The 24,597-nt window shown below is 34.9% G+C and overlaps 1 protein-coding gene across 1 annotated transcript in view; it reads left to right on the top strand.

The window, feature by feature from the left end:
- The window catches only part of LOC145689894 ((3R)-3-hydroxyacyl-CoA dehydrogenase), a 31,675-nt gene extending 11,028 nt beyond the window's left edge, over window positions 1-20,647 (top strand). Inside the window, exons 4-6 of the mRNA XM_081764203.1 lie at window positions 859-1,040; window positions 4,393-4,520; window positions 19,622-20,647. Of these exons, the coding sequence (XP_081620329.1) occupies window positions 859-1,040; window positions 4,393-4,520; window positions 19,622-19,713 (402 nt within the window). The 3' untranslated portion in view covers window positions 19,714-20,647. The remainder of the gene's footprint in view (window positions 1-858; window positions 1,041-4,392; window positions 4,521-19,621) is intronic.
- The last annotated feature ends 3,950 nt before the right edge of the window (window positions 20,648-24,597 follow it).

Below are 24,597 nucleotides of genomic sequence, written 5' to 3'. Positions count from 1 at the left end.
TCGTGCACAAAATAGAATAACAAGAAAAGGTAAAGATAATAACAATCAACATAGTTTGCACTTGCCTGCTGCAAGCAGGAAAGGCAAAATAGATAGCATGTTGAAATCATGTCACACTGCCAAGCTGGAAAAATTCCCGTATAAGGCTTTTATCAAGATACATGTGAGAGAACTTTACAAGCAAAAGGAAAACAATGGAAGAATTACACTATTAAATAATAATAATAAATAAATAAATAAATAAAAATCTGTCACGTAAAAAAAGAAAAAGAAAAGAAAAGAAAAAAGAAAGAAAAATCGTCATAATATCTCAATCCCAAACCCTTGCATTTAGAGACAGCTAAATTAATTTACGTTGAGCGACATCAACTCTGTGGAGTCGACTTCACTTCGGTCTCCTTTTTTCGACTGCTTGAGAAGAACATATGTAGGTTGCTTGCTAAACCTTATTTTAAGTATTTGGAACGATTTGTGTGTTACTTGATCCGGGTTCTGTCACAGACACACTGTGGCCGTTCCTGAATCTATAAACGTTCAGTCTGCTTATTTTTCAAGATAGTCTAGTATAACTTTAAGTTCTGGTGACTAATTGCAAAAGAGTTTTGATCTTTTTATATCCTTTACATTATATTATTCACAAACCAATCCTGATTATAAGAAGTTACCGTAATAAATTATTTAATAAGGTACGCTTTTATTTATTTTCATTTTAAAGATTGAAATAACTAATTAAAAGAGGACTGACAAACTCATTCTGTCTCCTGCCAATGCTCACGGAAAGACCTATTTTTGTTCTTGGTACGCAAGAAGTTGACCAGTTAGAAGAAACCATTTAGTAAATGTGTCTTCTTTCTGCAGGGTACGTTTTTAGTGACACAAGCTGCTGCTAACACTTTGGTACAGGCAAATGTGAAAAATGGCTCCATCGTCAACCTAGCAAGTATTTCAGGGAAAATCGGCAATATAGGCCAATGCAATTACTCCGCAAGCAAAGCAGGGGTTGTAGCCTTCACAAAAGTAGCGGCCAAGGAATTTGCTCAGTAAGTATTTGTATTCAGATAATAGATCCTTTTAATTTCTCTATTTTGTATATTTTCGTTTATATTTTTGGGGTTTTTGGCAATGTGGCAGATGTATTCGAAAGAAGATACTCCTAAGTGGTCATTTAAAACTTAAGAAGAAAGTGATTAACACATTTTTACACAAAACTGTTCTCTTTTTTTAAAGTTAAACGTAAAATATTTTTATACAAAACTGTTTTTTGTAGTTGAAGGACCGACTTTTATGCTCCGAGGTTAAGGAAAATTGTGTTGATGATAATGAACGAAATAGTGAAATGGAGGTAATGGAAGAGAACGAAAAATTCCAAGAAACGCACGCACGCAGTGTTTATCCACCAGAAAGTCCGATGAGATCGAACCAGGAACCTCACACCAATGATGAGCACTCCCACTGCGGTCCCATCACTGAATATAGTGCCTTATAAGTCCTTTCGCTAAATGCTTCATCGAGGAGAAGAAGAAGTAGGAAGAAAATAAAATAATGAGAAATATATGTGAAGCATCCAGCTGGGCGCCATATTGCGATTAAATCACGTGACTTAAATAGAGAATAGAGAATTTAGTGGAGAAAGATAGAACAAGAGAAGGGTTGCTTAGACTATTGGAGAGCGACGTAATAATAAATGAAGAAATTTAGACATGAATCAAGAAATAAAGAAAATAATAATTTAAAAGAAAGTACCAAGATTTAAGTAAGATTTGGACATTAATATTTGTGTATTTCTTCAGTAATACATTATGTCGGTTTAATTGCAAGTTAAAATGTATTGTTTCAATTTAATTATATGTCAAGTAGCACTATCACATGTACACCACGTGAAAAAGTTTGTTTTTTTAATGGTATGATATTTCTGGTATTACTGAAACTAGAAGTAGTAGTATATTTATACTACTTCTAGTTTTAGTAGAGAAATTAGAATAGAGATGGAATATACCCTTAGCTCTTGGGACGCTTAATCGATTACGGAAAACCATTTCCCGCTATCTGGTACCATTTTCACTCTATAACGATCAACACTAAAATCGAACTCTTATCATTTTTCCTCAATGTAGAGCAATATTGAAACCAAAAATCGTAGTGGGTTTCTACAACTTTCAGTTTTAGTAGAGGCTTAAGGATGGAAATAAAACGTATTCTTGGGGCGTTTAATCAATTGCAGGAAACATCTTCGCCGTATCTGTTACCGTTTCTACTCAATAGGGATCAGCGACAAAATCGGAAGTGGTAGTAGTACAGATATGAGATGAAATATATTCTTGGGACGCCAAATTGATTGCAGAAAGCCGCTTCTCGCTATCTGTTACTGTTTTCACTCTGTAACGATCAACTTTATAACCGAAATGATTGATTTAGGTCACTTCCGGTTTTAGTAGAGAGACTAGAGGGGAAGTGGAATATGTTTTTGGGATGCTTAATTGATTACAGAAAACAGCTTCTTGCTATCTATTACAGCTTTTGTTCTATAGCAATCAATGCTAAAACCGGAAGTGGTTAATTTGTACCAGTTCCGGTTTGAATAGAGGGTTAAAAGATAAGATGGTACCAGGGCCAGATCCAGGATTCTCTGAGGGGGTGCACCAATAACTACCAGTACATTTGAATTAAATTTGATTTTTTTTTTTTAAATGCCTTTAGGCATGTGTAATGTGAATGAGGAATTCCTTTGGAAATGCTAAGTGTCTGCTCTCGATGAATTCTTTTCCTTCAACCTTCAGAAAATAGACTTAAACTATTGATTTTGCAAAACTCACTGCTAACTTCTCCCTTTAGGTAGTGTATATTGCACGTGCACCTTTGCATCTCCCTAAATCCGGCCCTGTATGGTACATATTTTTAGAAAGCTAGATCAAGTCAAAAAAAAAAAAAAAAAACGCTTCTCGCTATCTGTTATCATTTTTGTTCTTTGTAGATTAATGTTGAAACCGTAAATTGTAGTGGATTTCAATCACGTCCAGTTTTAGTAGAGAGTTATGGATGAAGATGTAATGTGTTCTTGGAACACGTAATCGATTGCAGAAAACCACATCTCTCTATTGTCGTTTTCGCCTTACAGCGATTAACGTTAAAACTGGAAATGGTTAATTTCTACCACTTCCAGTTTGAGTATCGGATTGAAAAATGAACTGTCTTGCTAACTGTTAAAACTGGAAATGGTTAATTTCTACCACGATCGGGTTGAAAAATGAACTCTATTCCTAACTGTTAAAACTGGAAATGGTTAATTTCTACCACTTCCAGTTTGAGTATCGGGTTGAAAAATGAACTCTCTTGCTAACTGTTAAAACTGGAAATAGTTAATTTCTACCACTATCGGGTTGAAAAATGAACTATATTCCTAACTGTTAAAACTGGAAATGGTTAATTTCTACCACTTCCAGTTTGAGTATCGGATTGAAAAATGAACTGTCTTGCTAACTGTTAAAACTGGAAATGGTTAATTTCTACCACGATCGGGTTGAAAAATGAACTATATTCCAAACTGTTAAAACTGGAAATGGTTAATTTCTACCACTTCCAGTTTGAGTATCGGGTTGAAAAATGAACTCTATTCCTAACTGTTAAAACTGGAAATAGTTAATTTCTACCACTTCCAGTTTGAGTATCGGGTTGGAAAATGAACTCTATTCTTGTTAAAACTGGAAATGGTTAATTTCTACCACTTCCTCCAAAACACTGTATATCATAGTTCATTCTACACATAAAAAAAATATTATTTCTTATGCCACAACTAGATCTTTCAAGAATCCCCAGAGAAAAAGTCATGTACAGTAAGATCGGGTGACCGAGCTGGCCACACAAGGTCTCCGTTTTTTTTTATTTTTATTTTTTTTTTTAACTCCCCGGGCGTACGCATTATTCGTGGAGCTCCATTCAGTACACTGGTAATCTCTTTACCCAAGCTAATATAGTATTCCGAGATTGTTCAATGAAATGTTTAAACAATCGCTGCACTCGAACAACTGACTTAGTTTCGTAATACCTACGAGCATAGAGAACACTATCTTCAACACTCCATTGTAACTGTTACGATGTTTTCTTATGAAATGATGTCCAATCATCCACCTGCAACAAACTCCAAGCTATCGTGCTTGCACAATATTCAAATTTTAAATATGTCAGTCGACTTCGCGCAACCCAATACTAGTATAAAATCTGTAAAATTATTTTAATTTCTCTTTCTATAATGAAAGATAGCCTTAATACCATCTAAATTAAATTGTCGAAAACTCTACTGTAATATAATTTACGTCAGTGTGATTTTAATGAAGACTGTATCCTTCCTTATTTACCTTCGTAAACCTAATATAAAGTTCTCGATCTCTTTCGTAGGCATGGAATCCGTTGTAACTGTATTCTTCCTGGATTCATTGAAACTCCAATGACAGATGCTGTGCCACAGAAAGTTAAGGACAAAATTATGACACAAATTCCTGTTGGGAGGCTTGGCAAACCAGAAGGTAAATAATAATAATAATAATAATATAGAGAAAATAATGAAGAACTTTGAAAATACTATTTGAAGTATTGATTTGGAAAATTGAACAAATTTGAAATTTTACAGCTGTTCTTTTTAGTTTTCGTCTTATCTTTTACAAACTGTATTCTGCTACTTGGCTTCTATGGATATAGGCTTATCTTTATTGTCTCACATACTTTGATAAGCTTCGCGTAAACATCTAAACAAGGTCATTTATGTAATAAAACGCATTTAAAAAAATGTTATTAAGCCCTTAACCGAATCAACCCTTTATATGAGTCCTCTAGAATAGCAATGATATATGCTCCAATTATTAGTTGTGGATGTAAAGACTTAGGCAGTACCGAATGCCCAGTACTGCTTGTATTCGAACTGAAATTTCACTCGTATCCGCGAAGTATAAACCAAAGACACTCTCTGTGATCACAGAAGATCATAAAAGATGCTGATACAGAATAGTAAATACAGACATGTTGATACACACACGTCGTTGCTGTGCTTAAGACCTCATTTGATGGTTACATGTTTCAAAGTAAGATTAAAATTGGTGGTAAGACATTCCTTTTGCCATACAAACACTCAGCGTGGGCAACTGCCTACCTACCTCCTGTACCGCTGTAAATTCTTCTCATTCCCGTTCCTCTTGGCTCCGAATATTCGTCTCAAGATCTTGTTCTCAAATCTCAATCACTTTCAGTCTACGTTCTTCCGTCAGAGACTTCTTGCAGATTTCTAGCAGTTATTTTTCAAAACGTACTGAAAGTATAGTTCAAATTTCCTGTGGGTAAAGCACACCTTATTCCATTTACTCTGGTAGGTTTGTTTGTTTGATTGTAGTTTAGCACCCCGTTTTCAGCGTTTCGTTTGAAATGCTGAAGGTAAAGACACAAAATTTGATATGCGCTTTTTGCTTGAGAGTATACGAATAGCCATTCACTTACATGCATTCAATATGCAGGATGAAAAGTGAGAGAAAGCGTAAAGCAGTACCATATAACGCACTGTCATTTGCTCTCTCTCTCTCTCTCTCTCTCTCTCTCTATATATATATATATATATATATATATATATATATATATATATATATATATATTATATATATATATATATATATATAAATATATATATATATATATATTGACAACCCAGCCACTCAGTGCCTAATTGGGGATGCAAAGTTGAGTGCAACTGGATGCCTTCCACTCACCATCTAGAATGAGTAGGATAAACTTTGATATTCTCTTGCGAGAGGTTTCTCATTGGGGATAAATCAAATAAAGATACGTCCACTTCATTAATTTAATATCACTGTATTTCTTTGACTTATGAGTTTACTGTAAGATTTCAGAACGCTAGTAATGACGGATATTAAGAATAATTTGCCAGACGGGTATAGAAACGGTCAAGTATTGAGCCTTTGAGCCCTGAGTCGGTGCAACACATACCTGGATAATCTGGTGTAATTCCCACGTTGCTCTGGCGTTGAACTCGGCTCCTTTATGCTGAATCTCCTTACTGTTGAAAGACGAGAACGAGCATTGAGGTATGGCTCCTCTCAATTGCTACTCTCGGCGTGATGTTCTACGTTGTTAGAATGATGAAGTATTTCCTTCTCCTGTCATCTGGCTGACTCTCGACTAAAGCTTGGATCTCCAAGAACTCGAACCAAAGACTGATCACTAAGACTTGATCATAGACTCGATCAACTGCACCCTAAGGACTCCTCTATGGACTTCCAGGACTTCCTCCAAACCTCTCTCGTCCTCTGGTTTTGTTGAGCTTTGTCCAACCTCCGTCGTCTGCTTGTCGTCTGCTTGCAGCACGTGCAACACCGTTTTCACATGGAGAGACACATTCCTTCCATGTGTCAAGACTCAAAATTGCAATCCTCGACACGCTCTGATTTCCCGATTCTAAGCAATTCTCCGCATATCCGTAATTTCGTGAAATTCGTGAAATCTTACAGATTCACTTTCTACAATGTATAGAATCTGGCTAATGTGAGGATAGACACATTGTCAACATTTCCTTCCTACATTGCCAGACTCTCAACGAAGACATTCTTCTTCACATTTATTTACAACAAACTGCTGACACAAACATTAGCAACATTGTGCAGCTTGCATTATACTCTCATACACAACATTTAATTCCCGTAACCTTAATAAATGATTTTTATGACATAAACATTAAAATAGAATCAAAATATACAAATCGATTTACTCGAAAATCGAGTGCTGCTACATGGCCCCCCTTAAAAACTTGGTTGCCTCGCAATCCAAGCTAGACCTCGTAAGAGGGCGATTTTCCATAAACACCCTGTACATCATATAAACTGAATCAATATTGAAAGATAAATATAAATTTGAACTTAAATAAAATATGTATAATTGTGCAGAATAGTTATATAAACAGTAATCAATATTCCTTCACCTAAAATTATTAAAATATATATATTTGAATCTTTTAGTTAATTCCTATAATTATAAAATACAAAAACTTCAAATGTAATCTGGCAAAGTATATGCTCACGACATCTAGTGAGTTTTCGCTGAAATACTTGCTCATCACATTTGCTCAAGAGTGGTTGTGCATAATTATATATGCTCGTTTACAAGTACTCTTGAATAATCTTCTCTTCGCAACAACGCTTTTAGAGTTTCATGTTACCGAAAATTTCCACTACTCTGTCTGTCCATACGTGCCAACCAATGAATTTATTGGCCGTATCAGTACTGGTTCAACTTCATTTATTTCCACCGCTATGTGATTGGAAATCTAAAAACAAAAACTTGTAACATAGTGTTAAAACATAGTTAGTTAATATTTTTTACATTAGCACTGTAAAAACTTGAAAATATAATTGTTTTATTTTCATCAAAATTTTAATCACTGATATTTTAGCATGAACGGAAATAAAATCTTGCCACAGGACGTTGGATATGCTGCAGATACTTCCAGCTTGGTAACTGCAAGATCAACACTTTTCAATCAAGGTTAACTTGACTTCCTTTTCTGCCCTTCTGTTTGCGCGTCGCTCTTGTACGGATCACTGGGTGTTAATATTCACTAGCAATTTTCCGTTATTAGTTTTAAAACACTGTATTTTATAATACCACCACGTCGCACGGATAAAAATATTCACTTTTCATGTTTTTCGGGCACTCAGTTTTCCCGTGTTTGTCGGAATTTTCGATGAAAACGTCGGTTTTCGTGGATTCATAGTGTCCCATTGATGTATTAGTGTGTTTCTCATCTTCTGTAGTGATGTGGTACAAGTGTGTGTTTTCCCGCTCAGTTTCAGTGCTCTTACTACAATCCGCTATACTACAATCTGGCAAATTCTTAAAAATAGTGATATCAGTGCTTTGTGGGATAGTTTTTAGTGTAGATTTGCTCTTATTTAAAATTGTGGCGTAAATTGGTGATACTTGAGAGAGTGCGTAAGTCTCAGACTCATCTCTACCATTTACTTCTAAATCTATGTTTGATCTTACATTATTTTTACTATTTCTTACACTATTTTCGTATTTTCTCTCTATCCTATTTAATCTTAACAAAATATAACATGTGATAATTACTATTACAACTAATACACTTCCTAAAACTAACGCTGATATTAATAACAATATTGTATTGATGTCCATTTCCTTCGTTTTTTGGATATTATCTGAAATAGACGAGAAATAGATAAAGTCGGGATAGGCCTACTTAAAACTCGTAGAAAATTACATTTATTATAGTTAATTAAATAATTAAAACTCCTATCTTGTGTCTGCCTACACTTTTTGCGTCCTAAAAGTCGCATCTTTTTGAAGCAGTCTTATTTTGTTCTTTCTGTGTCGAGCACCCTTGTTACTTTCCTAGTAATTCTTGTGCCTGACCGTTAAAACTTTAGCTATGTGTGAAATCCTTCTAACCATAACTTGGAGACTATGTTTCACACTTAAAAACTCGTGTTTTCACTCTTTTTCTACCATAAATATAGCATTAAATTATACTCGCTATATCTCTCTATATTTAAACTTTTATTACTTATTTCATACGTATTTATGTAGTTTAAACTTTATTTTAATCATCTACGTGGTTAAATATCATTAATTTTATTAAATACTAATTTTTCTAGAATTTCTAAAAACATATTACATATATTTACGCTCGAACTGGGATGCAACATCACGCTTACGGGGACTTACAGCGAAGCGGGATAGAGTGACTCCTTTCGTGTTCGTTCGAGTTCACTCGGAATCATTCGTATTTCCATCTGCTTGAGACCTGGAGTGGAGACTAACGTAGCCTCTCGCGGAGATACTCTCTCGCGGGGTCTCACTTCTCATTCTTACCTCTTGCTGCTCAGAGCATTCAAAAGCTGTTTGACGCAAATCCATACTGAATAATATGTGAGCATTGCTCGTATCGTTTCCAAATTACGTTCCACAATAAAATTAATAATTCTAATGATTCTTTTCAATCAATATTGATTGATTATTACCAATTATAATAAAATATATTATTTTCTTTTCTTTTCTTTTCTAAAACTTACAAAAATTTTCGGACTTTAAAAATAATGAGTAAATACGTTATTACTACATACACTAAACATTCTTTAACACTATTTGTGAATTATTTCTAGCTTTATCTATGCTTATTTGCATCTTTTAACCCTTTAATTCACCATGTACATACAATATAAAATTCATTATTCGCTATTTTATAGAAACACTTGTAGTAATTATGCATATATACTATCTACTATTACTATAATAGTAACCTATTACTATTTCGTCTATTCTTATCTATTATTAACTATTTCTATTGTTATTATTACTAATATTATTACTTTCTACATTTATTTTCCTTATCCCTTCTTGAATGTTTAAATGTTTTTGACTTTATCTATCCTTGATTGATGTCACTATCCTAGATTCATCTAGGTTATCTATTCTCATCTATTTCTATCCTTATTTCACAATTTTCTTCATTTCGTTCACACTTTATACGAAAATGGGACATCGTTTGGTACACCGTATTACAATACAACCTATCCGGTTTGGGTAGTATGACTATTATGGACTATCATAGACTATAGACTTTGTTTACTTAACCTTATACCTTTATGTGGTGATGGTGTTTACTTTTGGTGATGGCTGTTTGGTGAGTATGGAATGCATGATTTGAATACTTTTAACACATTTACATGTTTGTTTACATCCAACTTTATTTTTCTTCCCAAAAATTACCAATACTTAATTCTATTGTTTACAACGTGGTTTACAACCTTTTCTAGACTTTTCTCGTTCTAGTTCACGGAATATTCAAACAATTTTATACAATATGATACTAAATAATGTTATTATTATTATTGTTGTTATTATTATTATTATTATGATTATTATGGTTCATTGTTTTCTACTTTATATTTTCTTATCGATTTATACAGTCTGCAGTACAACATTATTAATGCAATGACTGAAACAATTAACACTAATATGATGGCTGCTATTACATACATTATGTAATTCGTTCTAATTATTAGTAGTGGTACAGTGGTATCCACTTTCAGTTTTAATAAATTTTCTGCTAGATTGTTGAGTTCCTCATGGTGTATACTAAAATTTAATTTCTTTAGCGTCCAATTCCCTATCAAACTTAGATGCTTATTATTTACGCTTATTACTTTTCTTGTTGGAATCGCCAATTCTCCAAAAATTAGGTTATCAAATAAACTGTAATCAATGAAGTACGAACAATTATTCCCAAAATTTACCTTCGTCGATGTAACTTCGTGATGTTTTCCTAGCTTAGTCACATATCCTTCTACCAATGATGAGTATAATACTCCAACATGAGTATATTTGTACACTACCTTGCCTAGGTATTTCTCTGTTTGTTGTTCGCAACCGCTTAGCGATCCATTGAACACAATGTTGTTCAAGCATTTAGCTGCATCATCTAGTGATATCTGCTCGCAAAAATACAAGAAACTCTTGAACTCACATTTCGATCGATCTAGTGTGTGATATATTCCATTAGCTAAGTATACCACTTCCGGTAACTTGTAGTACGTTCGAAAATTGTTCGTTAGAAAACCCATTGAAATTACATTAAACATTTTTGATACAGTATTTTCATAAACAATAGGCGTTTTTAGTAATAAGTCGATGTTGTTTTCATTATAGTCATATTTCATTAAGTAAATCGACGATACTCGATAGAACATTCCTATATCAGAACGATAAATTGAATGCTTCAAGATATCATGACTATTTATAAATTTGTTCACATCTAAATTCGACAAAATATGATAGGATAATTGGTTGCTAAGTATGTCGTTGAATATTTTATTCACTCTTTCTCTAGCTAAATGCGAAAATAGATTAGTCAAAATTTTCCTTTGAGCTTGCTGCAAGTAGCAATACATCTCTTGCAGTATACTCCTTACATTCTGAAGAACATGATGTACCTTAACTACCACACCATGCATTATTGAAATTTCCTCATTATGCGACATCTTTAACTTGTGAATTTCCTCAGCCAATACATTTTCGTGTTTAGATAATTTTTGAATCGAGGTTGACAACTGTTGTGTGTGTATTAGGTTATAGGTTGACAAACCTATCGACCCAAATCCTAATAGCATTGACCAAATTGAACGTTTAGTCCTTGTTGACTCCATGCATTTAGAACTACCATTTATGAATACAAATTGACATGGTATTGAATTTATTATATTAATTCTAAATTGTCTTTCCCTTTCTGCGTACTCTTCTAAAATATCATATGATTCACTACACACTTTGTGCATCGGCACAGCTTCGTGAAAATTAACATGTAATCGAATAGTTGTATAAACCATATTTGACGCATGAACTGCCAACGAATCTTGCGTTAGGGCTATCCCTACGTCCTTCATAGTTACTTGATGATGATCGTCTGATTTTCCAAAATAAACCATAACTATCAACTTTATATAGATCACCCACATTGTTGTTTCCATATTCTAATGTTTCCTTTTCAGTCTCGAATAAAATTCTGGAATTAGTAAAACCTAATATTAATTTCCTGTTACTATTCATTTATTTATTTATTTGTGTTTTAGCCTACTGTCAACAATTTATTTATTCCTATGTATTTTATATTTTATTTTACTTTCTAGGTGTCAACTGATTTTAATTATTTAATTTAATTTTACATTCCATACATTTATTATTTATTCGCAACTCTAGTAACTATAATTCAAAAAGTGTCTATCGATTCGGGAAATTTCGTGATGGAGACTAGCATTTCCTCCAATCTCGGGTTTAGGGTTTGGTTGAGAAAGTGCCCCCTTTCTGACACTTCATCGGTAGACCCAATTTGTACCATAGTTACATTAGACCCTATGTTAAATATTTTTTTTCACCAAATCCAACTTTATTCATCACCATCTGATGTTTGATCTGTGTCACCATACTTTTCACCATTTTTACTTTCTACAAATAATTTTAATCGTCTTAAGTCTATAGTGTCACTCTTCTTTTCACCATTTTTAGTTTCATACTGTACTTTGTATGAATTATTGTTTATCTTGTCCACAATTACCCCTTTTGTATTGTAACGGTTACCAAAACATGCGGGCAAACCTGCTCTTGGCATTTCCGTAATTAACACTTTTTGACCAATTTCAAAACTCGGTTGATCAAACTTTTTCTCTATTTGCTTCTTCTGAGATCTAAATCTTCTCTGCAAATTTTTATACGCTAGCTGTCGTGCCTCTTTTATGCTCTGAAGTCTCACCTCATTGTCGACGTATTCGCAAGGGATGTCTAGGTCCTGCTCAAGAAACGTTCTTGGTTCGACTCCATGCAATAGATAGTATGGCGAAAAACCAGTACCATCATGCACTTGCGTATTAATAGTAAATATCAAACTTGGCAAGATCTCGTCCCAGTTTGAAAAATCCTTATCAATGTAATGCTTCATTACTTGCTGTAATGAGCCAATGGCCCTCTCTGCACTTCCTATCGAATAATGGGCGCTTGTATTCGCAAAATGCAATTGCATTCCAAATTTCTCTGACATTTCCTCCAAGATTTTGCTGCGATGAGATGATAGCCTATCCAGATGGATCTGAGATGGAACCCCATGTTTCGTAATCAGATCTTCGAATATTACCTGCGCAACGATCTCTGCCGTTACTGCGGGTACCGCTCTAGCGATAACAAATCTAGTTGCATTATCCACAAATACTAGAATGTATTTATTTCTATTGTTACGAGACAATTTGAAAGGACCAACCTCATCCATCACAACTGACTGGAATGGAGCATAAGAGGGGTACGTCTGCGAGTGAAATGGTACTCTTCCTGTCTTTCTTTTCTGTATCTGGCAACTTATGCATTCACCTATCTTCTCCATGAAGAATTTCTTCATGTTCGGAAAATATATTAACTTTAGTGCACGTTTATAACATTTCGTGTACGAAAAATGTCCGCCACCATATACCGAACAATGTAGGTTCTTGAATACCTGTTCTCTTAATGCATAAGGAATACATAATAATAGCTTTGTACCACCTGCCATTCGTTGTGTTCTATAAAGCCTCTTGTCCTTTACCGTATACCATCGAGCTTGTTTTTCGGCCTTTACATCAGCATCCTCTGGGTGTTCAATTGCATGCATAATCGGTCCGAAAAATGAATCTTTTCTCTGTAACTCGCCAACATCAATGTCCTTGTCAAAGGTCAAATTAACTTGGAGATCTTCGGAATTCACCTTCAACGTTTCTAACTCAATATCCTCCACTGTTGGTTCAATGTCGGTATTCCTGGACAAAATATCACTAGGATTCTTTTCTCCAGGACAATGCACCGGTGTGTACTTATACTGAGCTAAGTCTAAACTCCATCTCACCAATTTCGGAGCTAATTTAGGTGAAGTTTGCAAATACGTTAATGCCTTACAATCGGTGTACAGCTCAAATTCTTTATTGAACAAGTAATAATTAAATGCTCTTAATGAACTTATCACTGCCAATATTTCTAACTCCACTATGTGTCTGGTCTTCTCTTGTGGACGTAACACGCGACTGTAGTACGCTACTGGTGTCCATTCACCATTAGCCTGTTTTTGCATTAAAACTCCACCAATCGAACTAGTCGATGCGTCAGTGTACACTCTCGTGTCCAAATCTTCCCTAAACGGAGCTAATAATGGTGCATTCATTAACGCTGATTTTAATTGATCGAACGCCTGCTGGTGTGATTCATTCCACTCGAACTTGTGACCCTTTTTCAAAATTGATTGAAACGCTGATGTGATTTTGGCATAGTCCTTACAGAATTTTCTAACGTAATTCGTTAAACCAAGAAAAGATTTCAACTGCTTTACATTATTCGGGACCTTACACGCTTTTATTGCCTGAATTATCTTCGGGCTAACCTCATATCCTGCGTCACTGACAATGTGTCCGAGAGCCAAAATTTTCCTTTCTATGAACTGACATTTCTCTACAGATAGTTTGAGTCCGTAATGTCTCAACCTTTTAAAAACTGATTGTAGTACGTCTACCATTTTCTCCTGATTATTCGTATATAAAAATACATCATCCATATAATAGGAAACTGACTCTGGATTCACATTTGCCAGGGTCATCGCCATTATTTTTGTATATATAGCGGGCGATTGTAAGTATCCCATCGGAAGAACTCGATACTGATAAGCTCCTACGCCTGGTATATTGAATGCGGTATACTCCCGTGACTCCTCAGAAATAGGCACTTGATGGTAAGCTGACTTTACATCCAAAATACTAAAATATTTATGTCCTCCCATGCAAGTTAAAATTTGATGGATCGGAGGCAGCGCAATGTTGTGCAGTTTTACGCAAAAACGGCAGTCAAGAACTGCCCGAATACCCCTGACGGCTTTTGTATAAACAACATCGGAGAGTTATAAGCGCTTGCACTTTCTTCAATTATTCCTTGTCTTAACAAAATGTTAATTTGTTGCTTAACTTTATCTCTTAACGCTATGGGAATAGGATATTGGTGTCGTCTAAATGGTACTTTCGTTTCTAACTCTATGTGGTGCTCCAAATGTTTTACTTGGCCTAATTCGTCATCCTGCCATGCAAAAACATCCGCAAAATCATAGCATAAACTCTCAATTCGCTTCCTAATTTCCGGTTTCGTTTCGGTCCCAAATTTCAATCGAGATATATCAAAATTCCTACGGGATCTCAAAATACTATCTATATCCTCGTTTGATAATCCTTCGTTCTTCAATTGTTCTTCATCTACACATTCTTCAGCTTTTCCTAGCGTTACATTTGGTCTTAATAAAATTGCTCTATTGGATGGATTAATAATTTCGATCTTATTATTCTCAGCCGATAAAAGTGCGCGCGGGATCAACACATTGTATTGGGCTTCTACCTTTCTGTCTGGCTCTAACAAGTATTCCCTGTTATTCCAAGAACTAACCAAATTCACTTCCACAGTAGTCTTAGTCCTAGGTAACAACCGTACCTTATGACCTAGCACCCATCTTGGTCTAATACAATGTTTTATTCCTAAAGCTGCATTATCAGACACAGTCACAGATTCCTGTTCTTCCCTTTTCCTTAATCTTGGCTTTCCAAATCTCTGCAATGTCAATTTATTCTGACCGTAATTTATTTGGCAATTCTGACTCTGTAGAAAATCATTCCCGATCAAAACTTGATACGGAAAATCCTTCACTACGCGAAATTCCAAATGAAATGTCTGTCCGGCCATTTTAAATCTAATCACAGCGATCTTATTTACTACTAACACATTCTGTGTTATTCCACGAATACGTGTTGGTCTAGGGATTACCTTCGCACTAGGTGGGACTAGCTTTTCATTTACAATGGATATCTGCGATCCTGTATCAATCAACGCCTTATGACTTCTCCCGTCAACTTCTATCGGAACATAGAGCATATTATTATCTGTTAACGTAGAGGCTACTATTTCTCTAACTTTTGATTTACCTCCTGTAAATGCGCCTCTGTCATTTACAGTTTGACTTAGTTTAAATTATTTGAACTTGTAGCCTGATAGTAAGTTGTACCATTTATCTGGTTCGGTACCACTGGAACATACTGTACTGGACCATTTACTTGACTATGATTTTGGCACCATGACGTACCATTAACACCGTTAGCACAACAACTATTCCCTCGTTGTTGCCAAAAATTTGTCTTCCTTCCACCTCGGTTACCACGCCAATTATTTCTAAATCCTCTTCTGTTATTGTATCCGCTAGAACCTCTATTCCTATTATAACTATTATTATTATCCCGATTCCAGCTCCTATTTCCATTGTTTTTGTAAAAATTTCGTCCTCCATTACGAAAATTTCTATTTCCTCTAAAATTACTACTATTATTCTTCTGTTGTTTCGAATCACTATCGCTTTTATCTTCTCTACTATTCCGGTCTTGAAACTTCGTCGCTAATGTTAACTGTAATTTCTCTATTTTCTTCTCTAGCTCACCCAACTGAGTGATACTTGGTGGTTCTTGCTTAATTTTTACGTCTTCCCTATTTTTAATCTCTTTCTTTAACAGCAACTTATCAATTTCCACATCGCTATCCTCCTCTTCTACTTGTTCTCTCATTTTCTTGAGAAGGTCTTTTACAGTAACCTTTCCGTTTTCCCGTTTAACGCGTTTTTCTACTTTGCACTTATTCTTCTCCACTTTCTGAAGATCCTCTACAAATTTGTCAATTGTCGAATACGAGTTAGTTCCTACTCGTTCCATGAAATATGGCTGAAGGCCACCTACGATTATCCCTATTTTCTTTTTGTCATCCATGCTAGCGTCTAATCTTTCGCACAAAACTAGCATATCGTACACATAATTTATTATAGGTTCATCCTCGAGATGCAACCTTTCTCTTATACGTTCCTCTATATCTAATGTTACATTTGTACGTGTAAATTCCTCTATTATACTTTTCTGTAATTGCTTATAACTAATTTCGCTAACATTCCTTCTCTTTAAAAATACCTTCATCCATTGTCTACCATTCCCTTTAAATACACTAGGTAACAGCTCTTTTCTTTTGTCCTCACTCACGCCTGCCATTTGACACGCGTCGTCAAACTCATCAAAGAAGCCAATTATATCATTATCTGTCTTTAAGTCAAACTTCGGAAGTTTGTTTACATCGGAATAAAATGTTACGCCTGTCGCCATTTTATCTTCCTTTGAACTACTTGACTGCTTATTACCTACTACGCTACTTTCAAATGGAAAGATTGATGTAAAATCTTCCGTATAAGATTTTGCTATAGGACTGGACGGAAAGTTCTCGACGGGTCCTAATTTCAAATTAGGTTTTACACTTTCTTGCTTTTTCTTACTCGAGCTCGCAATATTAAACAAGCTTCCGACCTGTACTCCTTTTGCCGCTTTTTGTGCTCTCGTACGAATACTTTCGTTACTCATTTACTTATTAATTACTTAAAATTATTTATTCTTATAACACGTATATTCGAGCTACTTTAATTAACTAGTCGGGAGAGTCGGATACACTATTTTCTTATTGCAAAACCTTAAATTCACACTATATCACTTAACATATTATAACTTAATACCTTAACCTAATTCGAGAAAATACGATCACAATACTTAAAATTACACTTCATCGTAGAGAGGGTGGGAAGGGTGGGTTTTAGTTACGTAATATAATACCATCTAAAATATGGGTGGTACGGGAGGGCTTAATTATATAAATCTACTGAAACCGTTACAAAGGCGTAAGCCACCAGCATGTCCACCATGATCTGAATTACTACTTAAATCTTACAAATAACCTCCGCTAGGCATCGAACCCTAAGCATACTCCACCATGAAATTACTACGTTTCGTGAACGTTATACGTTATTTAATTTAAAAAATATTACTGAAACACATTCCTGTAATACAGCCGAGAATCGAACTCGGTCGTAACAGTCACGAGTTCTTACTGTTATACTTAATCGAAGTGAGGGTGGGATGGGTGGGTTTTATTTACTAATAAAATAAAATTACTACTGTAATGTACATTTACCCTGAAATCGCATAATTCAATATCGCACTGGAATCGCTACCATAATATAACGTCTTACAGTATCTCCATCATGCTAATCTAAATTCTGGGGCCAAAACTGGGATTGAACTCCAGCATCTCACCACCATGGGAGAGATGGGAGGGATTTAATCGTGTCTACTGGGATCGATACAATTGCCTTAAGCAAACCAGCATCTACAACCATGACAACCCAGCCACTCAGTGCCTAATTGGGGATGCAAAGTTGAGTGCAACTGGATGCCTTCCACTCACCATCTAGAATGAGTGGGATAAACTTTGATATTCTCTTGCGAGAGGTTTCTCATTGGGGATAAATCAAATAAAGATACGTCCACTTCATTAATTTAATATCACTGTATTTCTTTGACTTATGAGTTTACTGTAAGATTTCAGAACGCTAGTAATGACGGATATTAAGAATAATTTGCCAGACGGGTATAGAAACGGTCAAGTATTGAGCCTTTGAGCCCTGAGTCGGTGCAACACATACCTGGATAATCTGGTGTAATTCCCACGTTGCTCTGGCGTTGAACGCGGCTCCTTTATGCTGAATCTCCTTACTGTTGAAAGACGAGAACGAGCATTGAGGTATGGCTCCTCTCAATTGCTACTCTCGGCGTGATGTTCTACGTTGTTAGAATGATGAAGTATTTCCTTCTCCTGTCATCTGGCTGACTCTCGACTAAAGCTTGGATCTCCAAGAACTCGAACCAAAGACTGATCACTAAGACTTGATCATAGACTCGATCAACTGCACCCTAAGGACTCCTCTATGGACTTCCAGGACTTCCTCCAAACCTCTCTCGTCCTCTGGTTTTGTTGAGCTTTGTCCAACCTCCGTCGTCTGCTTGTCGTCTGCTTGCAGCACGTGCAACACCGTTTTCACATGGAGAGACAAATTCCTTCCATGTGTCAAGACTCAAAATTGCAATCCTCGACACGCTCTGATTTCCCGATTCTAAGCAATTCTCCGCATATCCGTAATTTCGTGAAATTCGTGAAATCTTACAGATTCACTTTCTACAATGTATAGAATCTGGCTAATGTGAGGATAGACACATTGTCAACATTTCCTTCCTACATTGCCAGACTCTCAACGAAGACATTCTTCTTCACATTTATTTACAACAAACTGCTGACACAAACATTAGCAACATTGTGCAGCTTGCATTATACTCTCATACCCAACATTTAATTCCCGTAACCTTAATAAATGATTTTTATGACATAAACATTAAAATAGAATCAAAATATACAAATCGATTTACTCGAAAATCGAGTGCTGCTACAATATATATATATATATATATATATATATATATATATATATATATATATATATATATACTATATCTTTAATATCCACCCTAAAACAAATACCTACCACTTTGAAGTGTCCTTTTACATTAGTGAAAAATTTCCCATTTAAGTTACAGGTTACAGAATATTTTAAGACTTCGTTACTGTAAAATACTAACGGAGTAACACTAGCGTAATTATATGTACATTTATGTCCAAAATTATTGTCGCATGTCTATAAATATGTTGTTGTAGGAATATAATTTGATAACGAATTCGCCCGGTATTTCTTATAATGTTAGTATGTGTATAATCGGCAAAGACATGTATGGCAAATTTTATGTCAAAAGAGCAGTAAATATGAACAATAAAATGAAAATAAAACTTCCTTGTTCATTTAGCAACATTTTGTATTACTTATTCTAATTTTCGTATTTATAATTCTTTTCCTATGAAATTTACCACAAATATACATTTCCCGATTATACACATAGTAGCAATATTAAAAGTACCTTGCAAAATCATTATCAAATTATATTCTTACAAGAAGACAGTTATAGATATGCTACAATCATTTTAGACATGAGTGTACGTAGTTGTACAGAATGCAGTTATTTCAAACACGTTCTCAGATTTTATTGTAATGCATGTTTTTCTAGTTTTCAATATTTGCTTTTTTTTCTTTCTTTTTTTTCAGAGGTTGCAGAACTCATTTCATTTTTGGCTTCCGATAGAAGTTCGTATATAACAGGCACAGCCATTGAAATCACTGGAGGATTATTTACATAACATAAGAAGCAACAATTAACCATCTAACCATACATAAGTGGGGAATAAAGAATAATCAGCTGAAGATACACAGTTTAATAATACTATTGGTATATAATAATACATCCAGGATTTGGATAGCAGCAAGTATTTCTGATTTTAATGAAAAAGTGAATAACATTACATACCTAGGAAAAAATCACAGACCTTCAATAAAAAATTGGAGCTAAAAGTTTCCTTACAAAAAAAGATGACAAAATCTTGAGTATTGGGTGAAATTATACAAAAGATTGATTAATAGAAATGTAGACATAACCATATACCGGAAACTGATATTTCGAAGCAGCAGTTCGCTCTTTTTTTTTGCTTCCTTTATAATAGTGTTTTAAGATATTTTTCTTTTTAAAAAAGCTCTCATGGCTTGCCCATAGTCATTGTAAGGAGAAAAAGAATGACACCAGTATCCATCCATTCTCTGCCTAAGGAAATCCTTTTTCATATTTTTTCTTTGCAAGAGGAAAAGGACTCCCTTAAAGGTTTGCTTGCCCATAGAACTGTTTGTAAACAGTGGAACGATAACATCATCGATTTTTTTTTACACTAAGCTGAAAGAACTAAAAACTTATCAATCAGAATTTCCCTTTATAGATCAAGCTATTCAACAAATTCCAGAAAGTATCCCTCTTCGTTCATCAAATATTCTTGCAGTTATAAAAACTTTTAATGCTACACTATTTGATTTAGATCAATCTTACCTACTTCCTATTGTACCTTGCAAGCAAGCTATAAAGGAGGTAGAAGATTTAAATTATATCAAACTTTTAAACGAATTACTGGTTTTTTTAGATTTACACGATGATTTACCTAATCCCCCAGAGACAATAGCTGAAACAAGAAGATGGTTTGAAAATGAGCAAAATCAGCCTTGGTTGGATACAAGAACTATTTTAGATATGCATTGTCAAGGAGTTACATGTCTGATAAAAGAATTTTTTACGCTACGTAATTTAAGAAAATTGAATCTTAGTAATAATTATATTAAGCTTTTACCCGATTCGATCGGAGCATGTACACAACTGGAAGAATTATATCTCTCTGAAAATCAGCTGACAGATTTACCGGATTGTGTAATAAGATGTTTAGAGAACTTAAGAGTTTTATCTATATCCAAGAATCACTTTATCTCATTACCCTCATCAATTGCAGCTCTGGAGAATTTAGAGACACTCTATCTGCATGGGAATTCCTTAAGGGAACTTCCTCTATTGAACTCTTGGGAAAAAATAAAAACGATATCCCTTTCCGATAATAATTTAAGTATCACAAAAGAGCAAGCTGAACAGATGTGGCCAAAAGCAATTAAGATTTTTTTACGATCTAAAGATTTACTTCGCTACATTGGAATCCGATGGGTTAAGATATAAATCTAGCATATACAACTAAAAGCGAACGCTTGAATAAGAAACCAAAAAGATCTCCTCAAAGCCCGAAACGAGATAAAAGGTGATAAAAGCCAATCTATTTTGTGATTAGATAAGAGGGTGTATTTAACCAAGTAGCCCATGCTTTTTCAATAGAGCTCTTTCGAAACTAGAAAATAAAGAAGCCTTTCTGTAAAACAATGCCTTTAAAAATTCTAAGAGCATAATGAAATTTGAAAAGGCAAACGATCTAGACAACGAAAAGTTCCGACGTTTAACAGGAATAAAAAGAGCCACAATAGAACCTATTTTCATGTTGCAGCATCCTATCACATTTCAGAAAGTGCTTGCTATCGAAATATCTGTTGGATAGAAGACGTACTGATTAAGCACTCTGACTTTGCACTTCCTGGAAGTAAAGCTTTATTAAAAAGCGATATGTCCTATGAAGTTGTTTTAATAGATGCCACAGAAACACCTATTAAACGAAAAAAAAAAAAAAAAACATATTTTTACTCAGGAAAGAAGAAAAGGCACACCTTAAAGACGCAGCTTATAATGAGCAAGAAAAGCAAAAAGATTATTTGCACCTCTTTTTCTAAAGGTAGAAGACACGATTTTAGATTCTTTAAATATCCTAAATAATATCCTAAATATCCTTGCGGTAAAAGTGGGTGTTGGTCCAGGAGCTGCTTGTACAACTCGTATGGTAACCGGTTTTGGAGTGCCTCAATTTACAGCGATATACGATTGTGCAAAAATAGCGGAAAAACTTCGCGTTCTCTTAATTGCAGATGGAGGAATTCGCAATAGCCGGGATTTAGTTTTTGCTTTAGCAGCAGGTGCTAGCACTGTTATGGTTGGAAAACTATTGAGGTGCATATATTGTAGTTAGCTTAGGGCTAACTAATTTTTCTAATGCCTCTTCAAGTTCAGTTTGTGCTTGAGATAGGAATGATATTTTGCTCATGTATTTTCTGCGTATTATGGGGGTAATCTGTTGGTATGCCAATTCCAAAATAAGCAAAACCTAATTTTTCCATTTCTTTTGGTTGATATTGATTACGCCCATCAAAGAAAGCTAGATGGCGCAAAAGGGAAATGATTTTAGTAAAATCTATGTAACGAAATTGTCTCCATTCCGTAGCAAGCACAATGGCATCGGCTCCTTGCACAGTTTCATACCTAGATCCATTTCTCAAAAAAACATCAATTTTTTGAGATAGTGCTGAAGAATTTTGTCTCCTGAAGGGGGGTAACGATCCTGCAAGTTGTAATCGCATAACTGCATGTTTAGGACTACCAAATCTTTGCGAGAAATAGATAGCTACAACCGTACTACGATGCGGAGGTAAAAACCAGGCAGTAGCAATTGGAATTATTACCTTCAAATTGGGTTTGCGAACTTGTTAATCTAAAAGTTTTATCGGTTTTTTCTATGATTTCTAATTGGCTTTAAGCAATAGATTTGAAGGATATTTTTCAGGATTCTCCTTAAGAAGTTCTTTGATTTGCATAAAATTAAAAAAAATTGTTATTGAAGCTAATAAGTTAGCTCTAGCTTCTTCTGAGTTAGATGCTCCTGAGATGCTGGGCTTTCCTGAAAATTCCTTTTCTTTTTCTAGTAACGGCAATGGACTATTTGATTGGTTTGTAGCATTATCCCTTGAACCTGGCATAGGTGGCGGTGGGGGTGGTGGAATATTTGATTTATTCTGATTAATCAAAGATAAAACTGGGCCTGTATTTGGAAGTATGGGTGGTGGTAAGTTACCTGTATCAACAGCAGGCTCATCTAGTAAACTCCTTGAACTTGACCCGTTTGCTATCCTCTGTTCAAAAAGACACTGAGATTTAACCGCTTCTGAAGAAAGCTCTTTTGTATGCAAAGGAGTAATTTTTCTTCTTTGAATATTTTACGGTATGACCGATACCTAATATTGCTAATATTATGCAGCGTTAGGAAAGTATTATTTCTGAGAAGGCAACGTTAGGAAAGTATATTATGAATTTGTTGCCGGGAAAGAATTGTGATATAAAATGGTATTAATTATTCTTGAAAATGATTATTTTAAATATAGAGAATGATTTTCGTTCATAATTACGAGAAAGGATGATTAGTCTGTTTGAAGGTTTCAAATAAGGGTTTCATTAAATCATATAATTCCAAATTCTGTTGCTTCCTTGGAAGAAGACACTTCATTTGGGAAAAAGACACTAGGCAATAGAACGCGAACATACAAGGTTGAGCTCAGTAAAATTTCCGTATCTCTTATACTCAGATGAAAAATATTCTCACGAATATCAACACTATTATGTATCACCGTGCAATATAACTCTTCTCCAGTACCAGTCTTGCTTGCTTTCCCGACGTGCTTCCTCTAGATGTCTATTGTGCATATTCTTGTCTATTTTAAGTAGGACTACCTTTTCTTCGGATCATACTGAACAGCTGATAGAAGTATAAGGAAACGAATAGACCAATACGCATCAAAGAATACTAATAGAACCAAAAACACCCAAATTAACGTGTTGATTAAGGGATATTATAAACTACATTTCGTATATACCTCGGATTGGATCAAACGCTAAGAAGAAGTATTGAAAAAAATAATACAGATGGAATACAAGACGGATAATTGCTTTTCTGGTTTGTAAGGTTATTAAAAGATTGCTTTAATCACAGAAGGGATATGTTCAAAATGTGTTAACATTAATTAAACTGTTATTATATTGTGTAATTTGTATATAATGTAATTATTTTCATACTGGTTTGTATAAATGTAATATACTATTTTTTCAGACCTACAAGAGCGACTTTTATTTATTTATAACGACAACAAAAAGATCAAAATCCACACAAGATTACTCGGATGAAGTACGCACTACAAACCAATATTATATATATAATATAGGGTGTTTCAAATCAACCCCTACAACGCTTGGGAGGTGATTCCTGACACCAAGATAAGACAAAAAGTATAGATCAATCTGGGTGCAGAAATACGTCATTCCGGAGTTATAGGCTACCGAAAACATGAACTTTAAACGTCCATAGCTCCAAAACTATGGGATCTACCGTAGTCGGGTCAAGACTTCACTTAGGAACTAATATGTGCCCTATCCAAAAATACATGTCTGAGAATCCAAAGGTACTCACAAACCAATTTTTAGGGAATTTGGCTACGATCACATAATTTGAAGTACTTTCCAACTGCCTCTATAAGAATTGTTACGAAAGTACGCAGGATTCTGGACTTCATTCCACTTCAGATTGGCCGTGTGCAAGTCCGGACCTAAACCCTCTGGACTACAAATTGTGGTCCAAGCTTCAGGAGATGGCTTGCAAGGAAAGACATCCCTATATTGAAAGTTTCAAACAGTTTCTTCGGGAGGCAGCAGCAGATTTTCCAGTTGATGTGTTGCGTAATACAACTGATGAGTGGCCATAAAGACTTAAGGGCTGTGTGTATGCTAATGGTGG

The sequence above is a fragment of the Thermobia domestica genome, chromosome 7 (genome assembly GCF_964235325.1).
Source record: "Thermobia domestica chromosome 7, izTheDome1.hap1.1, whole genome shotgun sequence".
Classification (NCBI taxonomy): domain Eukaryota; kingdom Metazoa; phylum Arthropoda; class Insecta; order Zygentoma; family Lepismatidae; genus Thermobia; species Thermobia domestica.
This window is presented reverse-complemented; position numbering and strand designations above follow the sequence as displayed.